Source organism: Macrobrachium nipponense, chromosome 32 (genome assembly GCF_015104395.2).
Source record: "Macrobrachium nipponense isolate FS-2020 chromosome 32, ASM1510439v2, whole genome shotgun sequence".
Lineage (NCBI taxonomy): Eukaryota > Metazoa > Arthropoda > Malacostraca > Decapoda > Palaemonidae > Macrobrachium > Macrobrachium nipponense.
Window position 1 is genome coordinate 28756869 of NC_061094.1, and position 18453 is coordinate 28775321.

The 18453-nt window shown below is 34.7% G+C and overlaps 1 protein-coding gene across 3 annotated transcripts in view; it reads left to right on the top strand.

Annotated features, from left to right (window-relative positions):
• LOC135207292 (uncharacterized) overlaps positions 1-18453 on the top strand; it is a 404100-nt gene that overhangs the window by 194127 nt on the left and 191520 nt on the right. For all 3 annotated transcript variants that reach the window (XM_064238964.1, XM_064238965.1, XM_064238966.1), the window contains 4 exons: positions 992-1132; positions 1366-1458; positions 2070-2210; positions 14381-14473. In XM_064238964.1, the coding sequence (XP_064095034.1) occupies positions 992-1132; positions 1366-1458; positions 2070-2210; positions 14381-14473 (468 nt within the window). The remainder of the gene's footprint in view (positions 1-991; positions 1133-1365; positions 1459-2069; positions 2211-14380; positions 14474-18453) is intronic.

Genomic DNA, 18453 nt, shown 5'->3' on the forward strand with positions numbered 1-18453 from the left:
GACAAATTTTAAATCAATTTGAATTATAACTAACAAACCTGCAGTCTTAACATATGGCCAATTGAAGCCACCCCTCATATTTTAACTGGGCTATAGGAAACTGACACAATGGACCTGAGATGGGTTAAGGTAGGTCAGTTATTCCTCCTCCCTACTGTCATCTTGGCTACTTATGCCACCAATTCCTTGTAAACTTCTTTTTCAACTGGACTCCAGTGGTGTTACAGAAGATTTTTCCTTAAGACCACAGGTTTGTTAGTTATGAAAAATATGAATTTATTCAAAAATGGTAATTTTTTGGGACTAAAATGTGCTGGATGTTTGATAGAATGATGATATGGCTTTAATCTTGATAGCTAGGATGAGTTTGTCTTTAAATTTAGATTTATTTTACTGGACAACTAGATTAATGTATTCACCTTTCAGGCAATATTTAAGTCTTAGATAACAAACGTGATGTATAAAGATGAAATAGAATACGATATTACTACTGTCAAAATGTTGTAAACAAAATAAGAAGGCAGAGACTCTGAAAAGACAAAAGAAACCAAAACTAATACTGTACTGGATAAAAAATGCATTATTATGAAATTAACAGTTACATAATAACTGGAAGGTTTGTTATTTACAAAATTTCACATATTCAGTAAAGATAGGGTTCAGGATCAAGTACTGAAGTTGTTTAAGGCCATTATAAAGCTCTACCTTCACCATTGCTTAAAGTAACAAAGTCTCCTGCCTGTTAACCTCTGGATATAAGCCTATGAGGCTTAATGATAGATATTGAGTTGGATTTGTTTATCCTCCCGTGAGAATCATTATTGTACTGCATGGTGTTTGGATGAATTTTGCTGGAAAATGTCCAACTCATTTTAGGGGGTGCCATCTCATATATTTTTCCATAAATGTACTCGGGGGTTACTGTTGGATTTAGTTCTTTTGTACGTGAGCCAGGAATACTTGCAATTTTTCATGCTTGGTTATTTTACAGAGGAAAGTAAAGTTTCAAAGGGAAACCAGTATTTAGCAGATGAAAATAGAAGTGATAAGTCGAAAGTGGATGAATCTGAAAAGGAAAGAGCTAAAATTCCCAAACCCAGAAGTGCTTCAAAAGCAGATGGTCAAGATAATGGTAAGAAATTTTATACTGTTTGGTTTATATAAATTTGTCATGTACTCCCTACCAATATAGGTAATTAAAATACTCAGATTAAAATGGAAAGTGTATAGATTGGAACATTTTGCATGATGTATTATTTTAATTATTTCCAAAATATCAGTGAAGCATGAAATATCAGTGAAGTATGTTATAAAAGTTTCCCACTTATTACAATTTTAATTTCATGTATAATTTTTTTTCAATAGATAGTAAAAAGAGACAAAGTTTGGGGACCCTTTTAGCTGGTCTTGGTAATCGCAAGCAAGAATTTATGGGTTTCAGTAAACCGACATCATCAGGTATGATTTATATGATTTTATTATATAAAATGAATGCTTGTGTTTTGGCTAGTATTGTTTGCTTTCTTAGGACATCAGATGTGCTAGGTGTTTGATAGAATGATGATATGGCTTTAATCTTGTTAGCTCAGATGTTTTGTCTTTAAATTTAGATTTAATTATTATGTTCTACAAATAAGAGCAAAAACTTTGAAAAGACAAAGGAAACCAAAACTAATACAGGAGAGAAGTGCATTAATATAATTGTAAATTATTATGAATTAACAGTTACATGATAACTAGAGAGAGGTTGACATTTACAAAATCGATTAGAATCCATAATGACTGGATTCAGTTTATGCTGTTTATGGCCCTTATAAGTCACTACCTTCACCGTCACTTATAGTAACAAAGTCTCCTGCTTATTAACCCCTGGATTTGATTCTGTGAGGCATAATAATATGAAATGACTTCTATCTGTATATCCTCCTGTGAGAATCATCAGTATTTCACTTCATGCTGTTTAAATTTTGTTGCAAAACTTCCAACTCATTTCAATGGGCTGGCTCAAATGTTTATCCATACATATACTCAGGGATTACTGTAATTTTTTACGCTTGGCTATTTTACAGGGGAAAGCAGAATTTCAAAGGCAAACCAATTTGTAGCAGATGAAAACAGAAATGATAAGTCAAAAGTGGATGAATTTGAGCGGGAAAGATTTCAAGTTCCTAAGCCCAGAAGTACTTCAAAATCTGAAGGTCCAGATATTGGTAAGTGATTTTGTATTGTTGGGTGATTTAAATTTTTTTGTTCCCAGTAGCAATATATATAATCAAAATATTACTCGATTTCCTACAAGTAACTTACCAAGTAATTATGTAGCTATAGGTTTTCTAACCACAGCAGCCTAAATTCAAAAATTGCATTAGTGCTTTTTTTGTTTTTGTGTAGGTGACAAGCTCCATCCACTTCCAGGGAAGAATAGGAACAGCATAGCAAAGAGCTTCAATTTGTTTTCTGCAGGCCCCCCGACTAACATCGGATGTTTTTTGCAGCCTTGTTCATAATTTTTTAGGTACATTTCCAGAAATAAAGTGTTCAAATTTTGTTTTGGCCTTTAAACATTAGTTGTCTTGTTAGCTTTTAGTTAGCATTATTTCTAGCTTTTTGGATTTTGTCAGACTAGTTCTTCAAGCATTTGCTATTGTAGTGATGGATATAGGACTAAGTCATCTTATGAATCCCACTCTTGAGTTTCTTAAATGTAGGGGGACAAGAATGCAATAGGAAGAATACCTGTATTGAATGCCAGGACTGGAATGGCAAGAAATGGAAGGTATTAGCCTCAGACAAGCTTTGAGAGGGAAAAAGAGAGGAAGGCTGCCTTTAGAGCTGAAAACAGCGCTAATTTAGAGTCTACTCCTTTACCTAGCTTAGTAGATGGCAATGCTATTCCTTCATTACCAGTTCCTGCTGTTTTTACACGTTATGATAACATATGCCAACTTTAGGTAAAATATAGATATTAGAAATTTCTAGTCACTTGATTATATGGTAAATATTTCGTATATGATGAAATAGTTTTAGTGCAAAAACCAACTTTCTAATTGTCAGTTTCAAATTCATTTTCAAACTTTACATAAAAATATAGATGCAAATTTAAGGTAAAATGTTGATAAAAAATGAGCATTTCTATTCACTTGATGATATATGGTAATTTCATGGCATATTTCTAATGTGCAAAATAGTTGTTCATACGTGGAACAAACCTGAGGTCTTAACAGTGCAAAATAGTTGTTCATACGTGGAACAAACCTGAGGTCTTAACAATAGGTTAATTCTTCTAGTGCCAGCTGGAAACCGGTTAAAAACAATCGAAGATTGTAAAGCAGGGAATGTGTGGCTTCTGGTAACTCATGCATATATGAGGCAGATGTTGATCACTGACCAGGCTTGGAACCTCGTGACACACTAGTCTCTCTTCAACCGCTTTGGGGAGTAGTGTGTCGCAGAGCTCTCCTTTCCCCCAGCTGGTTTTTTGATTAACGCCTGTACTTTGTTTCATATTTTTCAGCCAAGAAGTTCCGGGGAAGTCAATGTATTTAGATGGCCTTCCTTGTTCCATGTTGACCTGCTTTGGGACAGATGCAAATTGCAGTAGATGTGTCATTTTCTTCTGTTTCGTCATCACTTGTTATGAGTGTACTGGTCTGTCTCCCAAGGGGGTAATGCCCATTCAGGGAGAGAGGGCTCAGCTACTTTTTCTTCTTGAATATTTTACTTTAGTTACATTGATGATAATTTGAAACATTTGCATTGAAATTAATGTTTTTATGTATCTTTCTTTTTATCTTCTTACACATTTTCTGAGAACTTAGTAATGTTTTAGTCTTTCAGAATTTGTGTGTTTCGGGATGTTCAAGACTTAAGGGTTGGTGTTGCAGACAAGTTTTTAAGCTTGGATTCAGCTGTCTAACATATGAGTACTTTCCCATACTTGTTCAACACAAATTTTAATGGCTACGATTGCAATCTAAACCCCTGCTGCTAACTGAGGGCCACCTGTACATACATACAAACATGTATGTATGTATGTATGTATATGTATATATATAAGATTTTTATATAACATTTATAATTGTGAGCTCATTTTCTTTTTCTTCTGTCTTCAACCCTTTACCCATCTCCATCTTATATCTTGTGAGCTTATTTCGAATTCTAGAATTTATTCTACTATAAATGATATTGCATCATTGTCATGCCGTTTATAATACTTTTTATCATTAATAACAAATTCATTTGCAAATTTTACATGAAACCTATGTGAAATTTGGGTAAAATATAGTAATCTAGAAATCCCATTCTTATTCTCTTGATTATCTATTATTATTAATAGGTGTTAGTTTTTCCAGACCTCTTGATTATCTAAATTTCAGGTCATATTTATCATATGACAAAATAGTTTTAGTACAAAATCAGCCTTCTAACTATCAAAGTTTCTCATTCATTTCCAAATGTTACATAAAAATATATATGCAAATTTGAGGTAAAATATATTTAGTCAAGAAATCACATTTCTAATCACTTGATTATATTGTAAATTTCAGGACTTATACCTTATATGACAAAATAGATTTAGTGCAAAAGCCTTCTAACTGACAAAGTTTAAAATTTGTTTGCAAACGTTACATAAAAATATAAATGCGAATTTTAGGTAAAATTTAGTAATCAAGATATCACATTTCTATTCACTTGATTACATTGTAAATTTTAGGGCTTATTTCCTATCTCAAAATAAGCTTAACTGTTATTCTTTTGCCGTTTTCTCAAAAGTTAGTTTTTTCTAAAAAGTTTTTATAACTCCAAGAAGACTGACCCATATTTAATAAAACTTTCTCCGAGTGCAGTATAACTATATACTATCTTGATTTCCAGAGCTAAATTGACTAAAGGGAAGCTCTCTTTATTTTTGGCATATTATTTTCTAAAGGTAATACCATTATTTTTTTCAAATGCAAAACAAATTAACTGAGAAATCAGATTTCTAAAAATTTCTCTTTGAAAATGTTTGTTTTGAGTTGAAGAATAAGCAGTAAAAATTTGAAGCAAAACCCTTCAGCCATAAGGAAGTTATAAGGACTTACTTTATAATGGGGCCTTATGGCCGCACTCCCCTCAAGGTGGACATTGTGTGGGTAACCTAAGGGCTTCTCCCAAGTCTACAGTGCTTTTACTTTGTCATGCAAAAGCTTACAGTAGGAAATTTTAAGAATACCTGTTCTAAATTTTTTTGTTTAGGACATCTCCATGGCGTATCCTATCGTCTTTTTGTCTAATTAGAAGACCTTGTTAGACCTCTTTGTGGTAACGGATTCTAGAGATCTATTCACCGTCCTAGAATTGTTCGTTGAAGATGAAAACTCCTTTCTGCCAGCTCCATTCATTTACCAATCGAGATGCACCAGTGAGCGGTCGACACCTGTGTGGAGCTCATGGTAAGCTACATTCCAGGCAAGAGAAATGTGGTTGCCGGCAATCTAGCCAATGAGGTAAAGTCCTATGTATGGAGTAGTATCTGATTCAGGACGTTTTGAATGCTGGTTCCTAGTTTCAGCAGACAACGTTCACTTCCTTTCCTGAAGGACATTGTCCACAGGTCCTTGGACACTTTTTCCTTGGGTGTGATGGTGGCTGCCCATCAAGATATGTAACTCATCCATTTTGTATCTTACCTAAGATGATTGTGTAGGAGAGAGAATGAGGGAGATGACCGTTCTCCTTTCTCTTTTTTCCTTTCTTCCTGCAGGCTGGTTGAAGAATATGACACGTCATAAGCTGGAACTGGGCCAATACAGGTGAGTGTGGTAGCCATACTGATTGCAGTTTTTTGGTTTGTTCCTATACAATAAACAAATCTGCTTCTCGGTAGCACTTGCTTCTCTGTCTAACTTGGGAAGAGAGTAGTGGTAACAAATCTCTGTGGCCTATGTCTTTGGTTGCTTGAACAGACTAGACTTCTTTTTACCTTCCACGAATGCAATGGATCTGGACCTGTATTTACAATCTTTCTAAGCAGAACTTTTAATTCTTAACTTTAAGAATTTCTTGAAAGTTGTGCTTGAAACAGCAAGTTGCTCAAAGAGTAACTCACAACAGTTCGTCACCTCTTAAAGTTGGACTTAGCAGACGAAAACATTAAGAGTGGTGGAAGAGGACTCCTAACAAAGTTAAGAACAACTTTGACAGGTAAGATTCTAGAAATAAATATTACATTATTCAAAGAAATTGCCTGTTACTTTAAAATAGCAGTATGTATTTGTCAAACAACTTTACTGTATTTCAAAAATGGTTAACTTTTAGGCTAAAAGGCTTGTTAAGGTAAATTGGTTTTGAATCGGAATACAGTGGGGCCTCGCTTATTCACGGATCAGCAATCACGGATTCAGTTAATCACGGGTTTTTCCTTGGACCACTTCTCAGTCTATATATTGCTGGTATGAATCACAGCATCGCGGGCTTGTCGGTGGTAGGCTAAGCCTCGTCCGGTTCCGATAACCAACAAATGCATGAACAGATTCACATTATGATATTAACTGACAATAAAGGTAATAAAACCATTCTCACCTTATATATTAGTGGCATATCTTCATAATATGTAGCCTATTCATGGAATAATTCCACGTCATTGACATCAACTTGTAGTTGAGCGGCCAGCAGAAATGTAAACATTGAGTAACTTGAGTTACACTTCACAGCACCTTTGTCATTCTTAACCTTTTAGAAATGTTAATAGTAGTAGTTAAATAACAGTAGTAATAACATTTAGGAGAACATAAATTTTCAATTCGAACTTCATTATTGTTTTGGTATAACGTTATCAACTTCTCTGAACACTGCAGTCATACAAACGATAATTGTCATAGATTATCGTATGTTGTTTGCAATCGGCGACAAAGCGTAAACGTAATAAAACCATTTTTACCTACTTATATATTATTGTCATATATTCATAATAAAACGCAAATCTTATATATTATTGGCATATCTTCATAATAAAAAGCCTCTTCAAGGAATAATTCCTTGGGGAATCCATTTTTCAAAAGACAAAAATACACTTTACATGTTTACAGTATACAATGAACAATGATTACTTTATTTTGATGTGATTACATTAATATTACAGTATGGTACTCTAAGCAGTACAGTACCTATTTTTTATCATAAATGTATATTCATTCACGAAAAAAATACATATGAACACCGTGACGTCACCGTTCTACAAAATACCGATGTATTTTTACGTAAGTATCCTCTAAACTCTGTCATAAATCACTTCACTTACTTTTTTGTGAAGCCCAAATGCTACGTATATTCCGGAAAATTAACGAAATCACGAATTTTATCTTAGAGCAAGATTCGCTAATTACTGATTTCTTCTTCTTTTCATGACTAAATGCATTTTTAGAATAAAACTCATTCACAAATTTTCAAATACTATGAATGTAAATAGCATCTCTCTCTCTCCTCTCTCTCTTCCTCTCCTCTCCTCTCCTCTCTCTCTCTCTCGCTCTCTCCTCTCTCTCTCTCTCTCTCTCTCTCATCACTTACAGAAAAAAAACTATAATACTGATCTATTATTATCGTAATAAAAGAACAAGATGGTCCCCGAAAGAATAAAAATGTTGCCATATTTTTATTCTTTCTGTGATTTACGAAACTGTGCTTCAATACAACTTTTATAGTTGACTCAATGATTATCACATATTATAACAGTATACAAGAGAATATCTTATCACTATCCATGTTTCATTTCTTATCATCAATATTTAAAATAAAAATTTCATTGTTATTCTAGAGCTAAGATAGTCTAGTCCCAAGCTGCTCTCGTCACAGCTGCTCTCTCTCTCTCTCGCTCTCGTCTCTCTCTCTCTTCTCCTCTCTCTCTCTCTCTCTCTCTCTCTCTCTCTCTCTCTCTCTCTCTCTCTCTCTCTCTCTCTCTCTCATCACTTACAGAAAAAAAACTATAATACTGATCTATTATTATCGTAAGAAAAGAACAAGATGGTCCCCGAAAGAATAAAAATGTTGCCATATTTTTATTCTTTCTGTGATTTACGAAACTGTGCTTCAATACAACGTTTATAGTTGACTCAATGATTATCACATATTATAACAGTATACAAGAGAATATCTTATCACTATCCATGTTTAATTTCTTATCATCATAAAATATTTAAAATAAAAATTTCATTGTTATTCTAGAGCTAAGATAGTCTAGTCCCAAGCTGCTCTCTCAAGCTATTCTCGTCCTAAGCTGCTATCTCAAGCTATTCAAGTTACTCTCGTCACAAGCTGCTCTCTCTCTTCTCTCTCTCTCTCTCTCGTCTCTCTCTCTTCTTCTCTCTCTCTCTCCTCATCTCTCTCTCTCTCTCTCTCTCTCTCAATGAAATATGAATTACTGTATCATAATATCATAAACTATTATGTATAAATTTAATAATAATAATAATTCCATTAATAAATTCGTTTCTTTTAGCAACTAAATTGTTTTCCAAATTAATTCTTTCGGTAATAAACATCCATCAGCTGATTCTAAATTTAAACAAAAGACAAAACTAGATTTTTATTGCTGTATTTTGCTGTTTATACATTAATATTATAGTTGGGTCCTGTAATCATAACAGTAAATCATGATTTTATCATAAATATTTTCATTCACGAAATAGATATATTATGTACTTTTAGTTTGGTGCAGCAGCCAAATCATGAAAATAAAGGAATTGTTAGGTAATTATAATTTTGTTTGCTGATCTGATGCAGGGGAAGTTGAAGATAGGAAAGAATAACTTTGAAACTGTCTTGAATTTAGTTTAAGGTGATAGTTGAAGAAATATTTGGTGCTTGAACTAAAGTAGGCAGTTATAAACATTGAAATAGTAGTCTTGGGTGGGTTAATTATTAAAGTAGGCGGTTTAAAGCAATTTTCAGGGGGGGTACCAGGATAACACGGGTATTTACTTATCACGGGGGGTTCTGGGCCCTATCCCCCGTGATTAACGAGGCCCTACTGTAGCCTAACTAGCCTAAGTTTTAGGGGCTGTGACTGAAAATCATATATCTAGGCCATAAATTAACCCTCTTACGCCGAATCGGTAAAAAAAAAATTGTCTCCCGTGTGCCGGAGGTATTTCAGAGTGAGCGCGGAAGCGGAAAAAATATTTTTTTCAAAAAATCACAGCGCGCTTAGTTTTCAAGATTAAAAGTGTTCATTTTTGGCTCCTTTTTTTGGCATTGGCTGAAGTTTAGTATGCAACCGTCAGAAATGAAAAAAATTATCATTATCATATATAAATAATGCAGTATATGATAGCGCAAAAACTAAATTTCATATATAATTGTATTCAAATCGTGCTGTGTGCAAAACGGTTGAAGGTAACAAGTTACTTTTTTTTTGTTGTAATGTACACTAAATTGCGATCATTTTGGTATATAACACATTGCAAAACGATAAAAGCAACACAGAGAAAATATTATCACAAAATAATGCATGAATTCGTAACAAGCGGACGTAAACAAATATTTTTTTCAAAAATTCACCATAAATCTAAATATTGTCCTAGAGACTTCCAATTTCTTTCAAAATGAAGACAAATGATTGAATATTACTATATTGTAAGAGTATTAGCTTACAATTGCAGTTTTCGACCATATCTGACGAGTTAAAGTTGACCGAATGTCGAATTTTTTTATATATATATTTTTTATATGCAATTATTTCGGAAATAAGAAAAGCTACAACCTTCAAATATTTTTTGTTTTATTCTACATGAAATTGCGCACATTTTCATATATAAAACTCTATGAAATGCCTAATATGAAACGGAGCAAATATTCCGAGAATGGGACGTAGGTATTTCGGAGATTTGTGGCGGAGAATCCGCGCACAGAGGGAAGGAAAGATTTTTTTTTAAATTCACCATAAATCTAAATATTTTGCTAGAGACTTCGAATTTGTTTCAAGATGAAGATAAATGACTGAATATTACTAGACTGTAAGAGTTTTAGCTTACAATTGCGTTTTTCGACAATTTCGGTAGTCAAAGTTGACCAAACGTGGTTTTTTTTCTATTGATCGTGATTTATATGCAAATATTTCAAAAATGAGAAAAGCTACAACCTTCAATTATTTTTTGTTGTATTCTACATGAAATTGCGCACATTTTCATATATAAAACTTTATGTAACGGCTAATTTAAAATGGTGCAAACATTACCACAATCGCACGTATGATTTTTTTGGAAGTTACCGCGCGGACGTAATGAAAATGTTATTTTTTCATAAATTCACCATAAATCGAAATATTGTGCTAGAGACTTCCAATTGGTTGCAAAACAAAGATAAATGCTTGAATATTACTAGAATATAAGCATTTTAGCTTACAATTGCGTTTTTCGACCATTTCGGTAGAGTCAAAGTTGACCGAAGGTTGAAATTTTGGCAATTATCGTTATTTATATGAAAATATCTCAGAACTGATAAAAGCTACAATCATGAGTATTTTATTGTTGTATTCTACATAAAAATGCTCACATTTTCATTGTCAAAGTGACAAAATAATTTCCGAGATGTGTCACAGATACTTTTTAGTGCGGCAAGAAAGAAATTCGCGCTTGCGCGCCTGCGTAACGATTGTAAACAAAACAACACCTTGATCCGTGAACTCCCAGCATCCCTGAGGCACGTGATTCAAAAGTTTTAGGCTGGTAGGCCTATAAGTATTTTTCCGCGAATTTTAAAAAAAACTTTTGTAAGTCGACGTAAAATACGTCCAGTCGGCACACGGGAGACAAAAAATGTCGACGTAAAATACGTCCAGTCGGCGTAAGAGGGTTAATAGGATTTCTTTTTATTAAATTAACTCCTTGTACTCCCCTTATAGCCTAGGCCCAGCAGATAACCAACCTGGCTGGAACAATAACCGGTAAAATTGTACTTTAAACCCTATATTTACCTCGCAATGAAAGGTACATTTGTTTTTATATATATCAGACAAATCTAAGGCATTTCTCTTCTGTGGTATTCACAGTGGAAATCAACCGTTAATAAGATATACCCACTTCAAAGTTACTGGTAGAATGCATGACCACGGGCCACCGTCATTTCCGCTGTCCAACTAAACTGCATCCCTTCCTGAATAAAGCTTAGGTTAGGTAGTGTGTTTTCAGTATCTTCCTTTATCCTGAGGGGTTGGGGGACTTAGGGGGGGTTATGAAGCCCCCTCACCAACTAAGATGATGTTATTCTAGGAAAGGTTAGGTATTATCTCTTAGTTAGGCAAGTGCACATTTTACCTACCATATATTAACATGTTTACGCTTGCCCAAGATATCTACAGTGATTTTAAATACAATGGCTTAGGCTAAATCAAATTTGGTCTTACCTGTAATATTAAACAATCTCTTCCTTGCTGTTAGTGTTTTTTCCTTTTTGCTGTACATTATACCACCTCTTCTCCACTTGGTCCACTGTCCTCACAACAGAAGGAAATGCCGCATTGATTTCCGTGGTTATTTTCTGCTACGCAGCTTTTTTGTCTTTGTAGCACAAGCTCGGACTGAATTTTCCTTTTATCACTTCTTTATTTTCATCTACCAACTGGACTAACAATAATGTTTGGTCATATGTCCAATTTTCTCCTCTTCTTTTGACTTCATATGATGATTGCGGTGTCGACATTTCGAATTAACAAAGAAATTACAGACAAAGGCTACGTGACTCTGTTCAAAACTACCGCTAGACTTGTTTACGTTTTACGAATATTGCGTATTTGTTTTGGTCGGTAAGTTAGTGCCGAAAAACGTTGAGTGACTTGGAAAATATCTATTTCTTTTTTTAGCTGTAATAATTAAACAGAAACTAATTTATTTGTCATAGAGCTACTAAATATTATACAACAATATATAAATAACACGAAAGCACAAAATAAGGTATGATTTTGGAAAATTAATAAAATAGTCCAAACACGAACTTTGTCCTACTTTGCATTTCATACTACTTTTCTTCGCTTTAAACCTACTCTTAAACTTTGCTAGGGGTTGTGCTCGAGGTCATTATGAATTACTCTTAGTAAAGAACAAGAGTGATGGTTTTGGAGTAAGTTTGTGAGTAAGTTAAAGAAAGATTGTAAATACAGGTCCTGGATCTCGTTGTGTTTATCCCAGAAGGTTGAGTTTTTAGATGCCTTTATCTATTCTCTCATGGGCCCAGACCCCCTTGATCTAGGAAGGGTGGTTAAGTAGGTTGAATCCCCAGCCAGTTCAGGGTATGAGTCCATGCTATTGTCAAGACCGAAGGTTTGTTCTGCATATAAACAAATGAAAAATTTTTAAATAAAATTCTATTTTTCATAGCTAACAAACCTGAGGTCGTAACATTAACTGCCCACCTCTCATCCTGGGTTGAAAGAAAAACTGGTGCTTCATGAGGTTCCATGCTTTGTCAGTGACCAACATCCACTTCGTATATGCATGAGTTCCCAGATGCCACACATTCCTTGCTTTACAATCTTCGATTGTTTTTAATCGGTTTCCAGGTTTGTTAGCTATGAAAAATATAAATTAGTTGAAAAGATAGTCATTTTTAGTTTCATAGTTCTTACAAAATAAGCATTTTTTTTTCTCAAAACTAAATTCTTATATCTTTAAAAGACTGAACCAAGTGTCAATTACTTTGTAATTGACAATTGAGAATAGTCAAACTTTGATCAGAAGTCTTCTTAGGCATACCAGGTGCTTTTTCTGAGACGGAATTTCATGGTTGCCACCTTCTTTAAATCTGGTAACCCAGCGTTGAACTGAATGCCTCCTCACACCCAGCTGATCCGATATCTGTTTTGTTGTAGTGCCAGATTGCTTAATGATCTCTCTGCTATTATCTGTTGACTCAAATCACCATCCTAGCCCATATTAAGGTCACAGTGATAAATAGTAGGCAAAAATTGTGGTGGGAATGCTGACCAAAAATATATATAAAGCCACTTACACCTCCAAGCAAGTGACTGAGCACTCTCTCCTTGTCAGTATTCAAGTTCAACCCATATCTCTACGTGCTGTAGGCTGCCTAACACACTGACGAAATTAATTCCCAACTTTTCCGTTCCTTCAAAATTCGACGATATTAGGCTGCTTGATGCTAAGCGGCCTAATTAATATCTTGTCGAGTACTGTATCATACATCTAGCCACCCATCCAGTCTGTCACAACCTTGCTTGCTTTTAGGCATGATATGAGCCTCTTGTCCATTCTACAAGCTGCCTATTTGAAGTGCAAGTTGGTCTTTGCATCAATCTACTTGAACAAAGTGGAAACACCGTTTGGAAACTGCAGTACCTTGAGACCTTTATCCGTGGATGGCACGGTGTTGGGAGAGGAAGCATAAGGAGCTCTTTCCCTCTTTTATCTCCTCGCCTTGATGTAGGGTGTTGAGTCCAGGGGAAGCCTGGAGTACCCACCACTTTTTTAGTGGTTGGGGTTTGTTTATTTTTATTCCAGTGTAGGTGATAGCATTGGCTGTTTGTTTTTATTCTGGTATTACACCCAGGGCAAGGGCACCTTTTTTAAGCTTTGCAAACCATCAGAAATATTCCTCGCTGCAAAGTTCCCAGCTAAGTAGAGGCTACCCATGGCTATACTGTCCCGCCACGGCTGGGTAAGATGAAAGTAGCTCTTACCAGGTAAGGAGACAGCAAGCATTATGTCAGTGCTAGCAACTTTGCTATTTCAAAATCATTACCTATACTTAATGTTTTGGAGTAGAATATGTCCATGTATCCCCAAATCAGTGAATTTTGGCTCCGATGTGGGCAGATTTCCACTTACCAGTGCCGATAATTGGGTATTGGCACTGATACATACCTAACAGAGGCACCAGTGTCTGGTTATTGGTGTTGATGTCCAGTTATCGCCAATGAGTACCGATAACCCGGGACTGCCTGTACTTGGTAAGGTACTTGAATGAAAAAGTTATTTTCATGAAAAAATTAATTTTCATGTATACTTACCAAGTGATCACAGAATCAGACCCCTCCCTCCTCCCCTTGTATGGACATCAGGGCACAAGCAAATTAAAGCTCTGAGCTATGTTGCTCTTGTTCTTCCCTGAAAGTGGGCGGGGCTTGTCACCTCCACAAAAACAAAAGAAGCGCTACTGCAATTTTTTAATTTAGGCTGCTGTGGTTAGAAAACCTATTGCTATGAAATTGCTTGGTAAGTATATTATGAAACTTAATTTTATCATGAAAATAGCGTAGTAAAATGAAAAGTTTAATAATGGAACATTTTGCATGATGTATTATTTGAAATTTTTCCAAATATCAGTGAAGTATGTTATAACAGTTTTCCACAAATTACAATTTTAATTTTGTTTTTTATTTTTTCAACAGAGAGCAAAAAGATACAAAGTTTGGGGTCCCTGTTAACTGGTCTTGGTAGTCGCAAGCAAGAATTTATGAGTCCTGATAAACAGTCATCATCAGGTATGATTTATATGATTATTCATTGTAAAATGAATGCTTGTGTTTTGGCCAGTACTCTTTGCATTCTGAGGACATCAGATGTGCTAGGTGTTTGATATAATGGTGATATGGCTTTAAATCTTGTTAGCTGGAATGAGTTTTGTCTTTAAAAAATTTAAATTTAATTATTATGCACTACAACAGAATTCATATGTCATATTACTGTCAAAATGTAAGCAAAATAAGAAGGTAGAAACTTTGTAAAGACAAAGGAAACCAAAAATAATACAGGTGAAAATTGCATTAGTATAATTGATAAATTATTATGAAATTAAGAGTTACATAATAACTAGAGGGGTTGACATTTACAAAATTGATGAGAATCCATAAAGACTGGATTCAGGATCAGTACTGCAGTTCTTTAAGGCCCTTATAAAGCTCTATTTTCACCATCACTTTTAGTATCAAAGTTTACAGTTTAACTCCTGGATATGATCCTGTGAGGGGTAATAATAGATATTGAGTTTGATCGAGATATTCTCCCGTGAGAATCAGTTTTTCCACTCATGCTGTTTGAATGAATTTTGCAGGAAAACGTCCACCTCATTTCAATGCGCCATCTCTTCTAATTTCTCCATTAATATACTCAAGGATTACTGCTTGTTATAGTTCTTATCTTTTATGATGTGTGAGCTGTAATTGCAATTTTTCAAAATAAAGAATAAAAAAATATTAGGACATATAACTAGTTAAAATTAGCATAGTTTTACAAGTTTCTTGGAAAATATGACCCACACAGGGTTGGAAATATTCACTTTCAACCGATCTTGGAAGGTATATATATTTGTTATGAATTTTTTTCTTAAGCCATGTGCATTTGCACATCTTCCTCTTTCCACTAATCCCCCCATTGGGGGTTAGTGCCGTCAGTGTACCTCATGCATGCACTGAAGGCATTACTTAAGCTTCTTAGCAACATGCTGTCAGCCCCTAGCTGCTACCCCTTTTATTCCTTTTACTTGTAGCTCCTTTCATATTTTTTTTCCAACTTTCCACCATCTAACAATTGTTTCATAGTACAACTGCGAGCTTTTCCTCCTGTTACACATTTCAAATCTTTTACCTTCAAATTCCATTTCAGTGCTGAATTCTATTTTCAATTCAATTCTTTCCACTAATATGTTAATTTTAAAAACTTCTGACCGTAAAGTTGGCCAGTTATCGGTTTTTTTTTAATGTATATAAATTTAGCCAGGCCTGTAAGGGTTTAAAGGCCAGTGAAGTATTAGTAAGAGTAAGGATGATGATGGACTGCATAAGCGTGTGCAATGCCTTTGACTTTAGGTCCTGAGTAGTAATGTACATTTCAATGTTGCCTATGGCATCAGTGGACCTCTAAGTTGAGGTGCCACTGTAACATATAAAAGTTGTTGTTTAAAAATGAAATATAAAAATAATAAAATGACAATAAAATCATGGTAGAATAGATTTATAGCCAGTATTGGGATGTAGTAAACTCACTCATCACCACAGCAAACCTTGCTTTTAGCATGCCAACACCTTGATTTTCTTTTGCGAAAAAACCTTATTGTTCATATGCAGAACGAATCCTCAATCTTTACAATAGGATAAATCTTCTTGTGCCAGCTGGAAACTTGTTGAAACTATCAAAGATTGTAAGCAAGGAATCTGTGAAATCTGGCAACTCGTGTATACGAGATGAAACTGGTCACCGACTAAGCACAGTACTGGTGACGCGTCACTCTTTCTTTGACCGCCTTGGAGAGTATACGTTTTTGCTCTCCTTCCAAGCCAGTTGCTTTGTTTTCCCATGTTACTTTGTGTTTCAGTTGTGTCTGTGTGTGAGTTGTTTTGTCATGGAGTCCTCTGAGTCTTCATGGCCTCGTTCAGGGTTTTCTGTGCTCCAGGTTTTGGCTGCTACAATTACGGATCTTCATACGACATGCACTAGGTGCTGATCTAATTATTTTACTGTTACTAATCCCTGCCTGGAATGTCAAGCCTGGCCTAAGTCATAGCAGAGGGCATTTTACAAGAAGAAGGAACAAAGCAGACTTTCTACTTGTCCTTCTTGGGAGAGTTTTTCTTCTCCTCGGTTAGACGATTCAGCTTCATCTGCCTCCTTAGAAATGTAATTGTGTTTGAAAGGAACTAACTTAGGCCTCTGTCTTTACAGATAACATGAGTGCCTTGAAAGATGGAAATGAAGTGTCACCACAGCTTTTGTTCAGAGAGCCTTTTCGCATTCCACTTCTTGTCATTCCATGCACAAAGAATTCAACAGGGCTGGCTATGGTTTGATTTATAACAGGAAATTTTAGGCTAAGAAAAATATTCAAAACGCAAACGCAACACTTTTGAAACCTTGGGAAACTGCAGAAGTGTTTGTTTAATTTTTTATGTAGTTTATAAGCTGTCAAGCTTTTATGTGTAGATTAAATAACCTTAAATAATAAATAATAAAAATAGTATTTCTCTCTCTTTCTTACTAAGATGAGAACATTTTTATGGTATATGTGTATGGTTATTAACCCTCTTACGCCGACTGAACATATTTTACGTCAACATTTTTTGTCTCCCGTGTGCCGACTGGACGTATTTTACGTATACTTACAAAAGTTTTTTTTAAAATTCGCGGAAAAATACTTATAGGCCTACCAGCCTAAAACTTTTGAATCAAGCGCCTTGGGGGATGCTGGGAGTTCACGGATCAAGGTGTTGTTTTGTTTACAATCGTTACGCAGGCGCGCAAGCGGGAATTTCTTTCTTGCCGCACTAAAAAGTATCTGTGACACATCTCGGAAATTATTTCGTCACTGACATAATTTTTGTACCATTGTAAATTAGCCGTTACATGAATTATTATATATGAAAATGTGTGCATTTTTATGTAGAATACAACAATAAAATACTCATGATTGTAACTTTTATCAGTTTTGAGATATTTTCATATAAATAATGATAATTGCCAAAATTTCAACCTTCGGTCAACTTTGACTCTACCGAAATGGTCGAAAAACGCAATTGTAAGCTAAAAATCTTATATTCTAGTAATATTCAATCATTTACCTTAATTTTGAAACTAATTGGAAGTCTCTAGCACAATATTTCGATTTATGGTGAATTTATGAAATAACTTTTCCCTTACGTCCGCGCGGTAACTCTTCCGAAAAAAATCATACATGTGATTGTGGTAATGTTTGCACCATTTTAAAATTAGCCGTTATATAAAGTTTTATATATGGAAATGTGCGCAATTTCATGCACAATACAACTAAAAACAACCCATGGTTGTAGCTTTTATCAGTTTTGAGATATTTTCATATAAATAACGATAATTGCCAAAATTTCAACCTTCGGTTAACTTTGACTCTACCGAAATGGTCAAAAAACGCAATTGTAAGCTAAAACACTTATATTCTAGTAATATTCAAGCATTTAACTTCATTTTGCAACCAATTGGAAGTCTCTAGCACAATATTTCGATTTATGGTGAATTTATGAAAAAAATAACATTTTCTTTACGTCCGCACGGTAACTCTTCCGAAAAAATCATACGTGCGATTGTGGTAATGTTTGCACCATTTTAAATTAGCCGTTACATAAAGTTTTATATATGAAAATGTGCGCAATTTCATGTAGAATACAACTAAAAATAATTAAAGGTTGTAGCTTTTCTCATTTTTGGAATATTTGCATATCAATCACGATAAATAGAAAAAAACCACATTCGGTCAACTTTGACTCTACCGAAATGGTCGAAAAACGCAATTGTAAGCTAAAACTCTTACAGTCTAGTAATATTCAGTCATTTATCTTCATCTTGAAACAAATTCAAAGTCTCTAGCAAAATATTTAGATTTATGGTGAATTTAAAAAAAAAAATTTTTCTTTCCCTCCGTGCGCGGATTCTCCGCCACAAATCTCCGAAATACCTACGTCCCATTCTCGGAATATTTGCTCCGTTTCATATTAGGCAT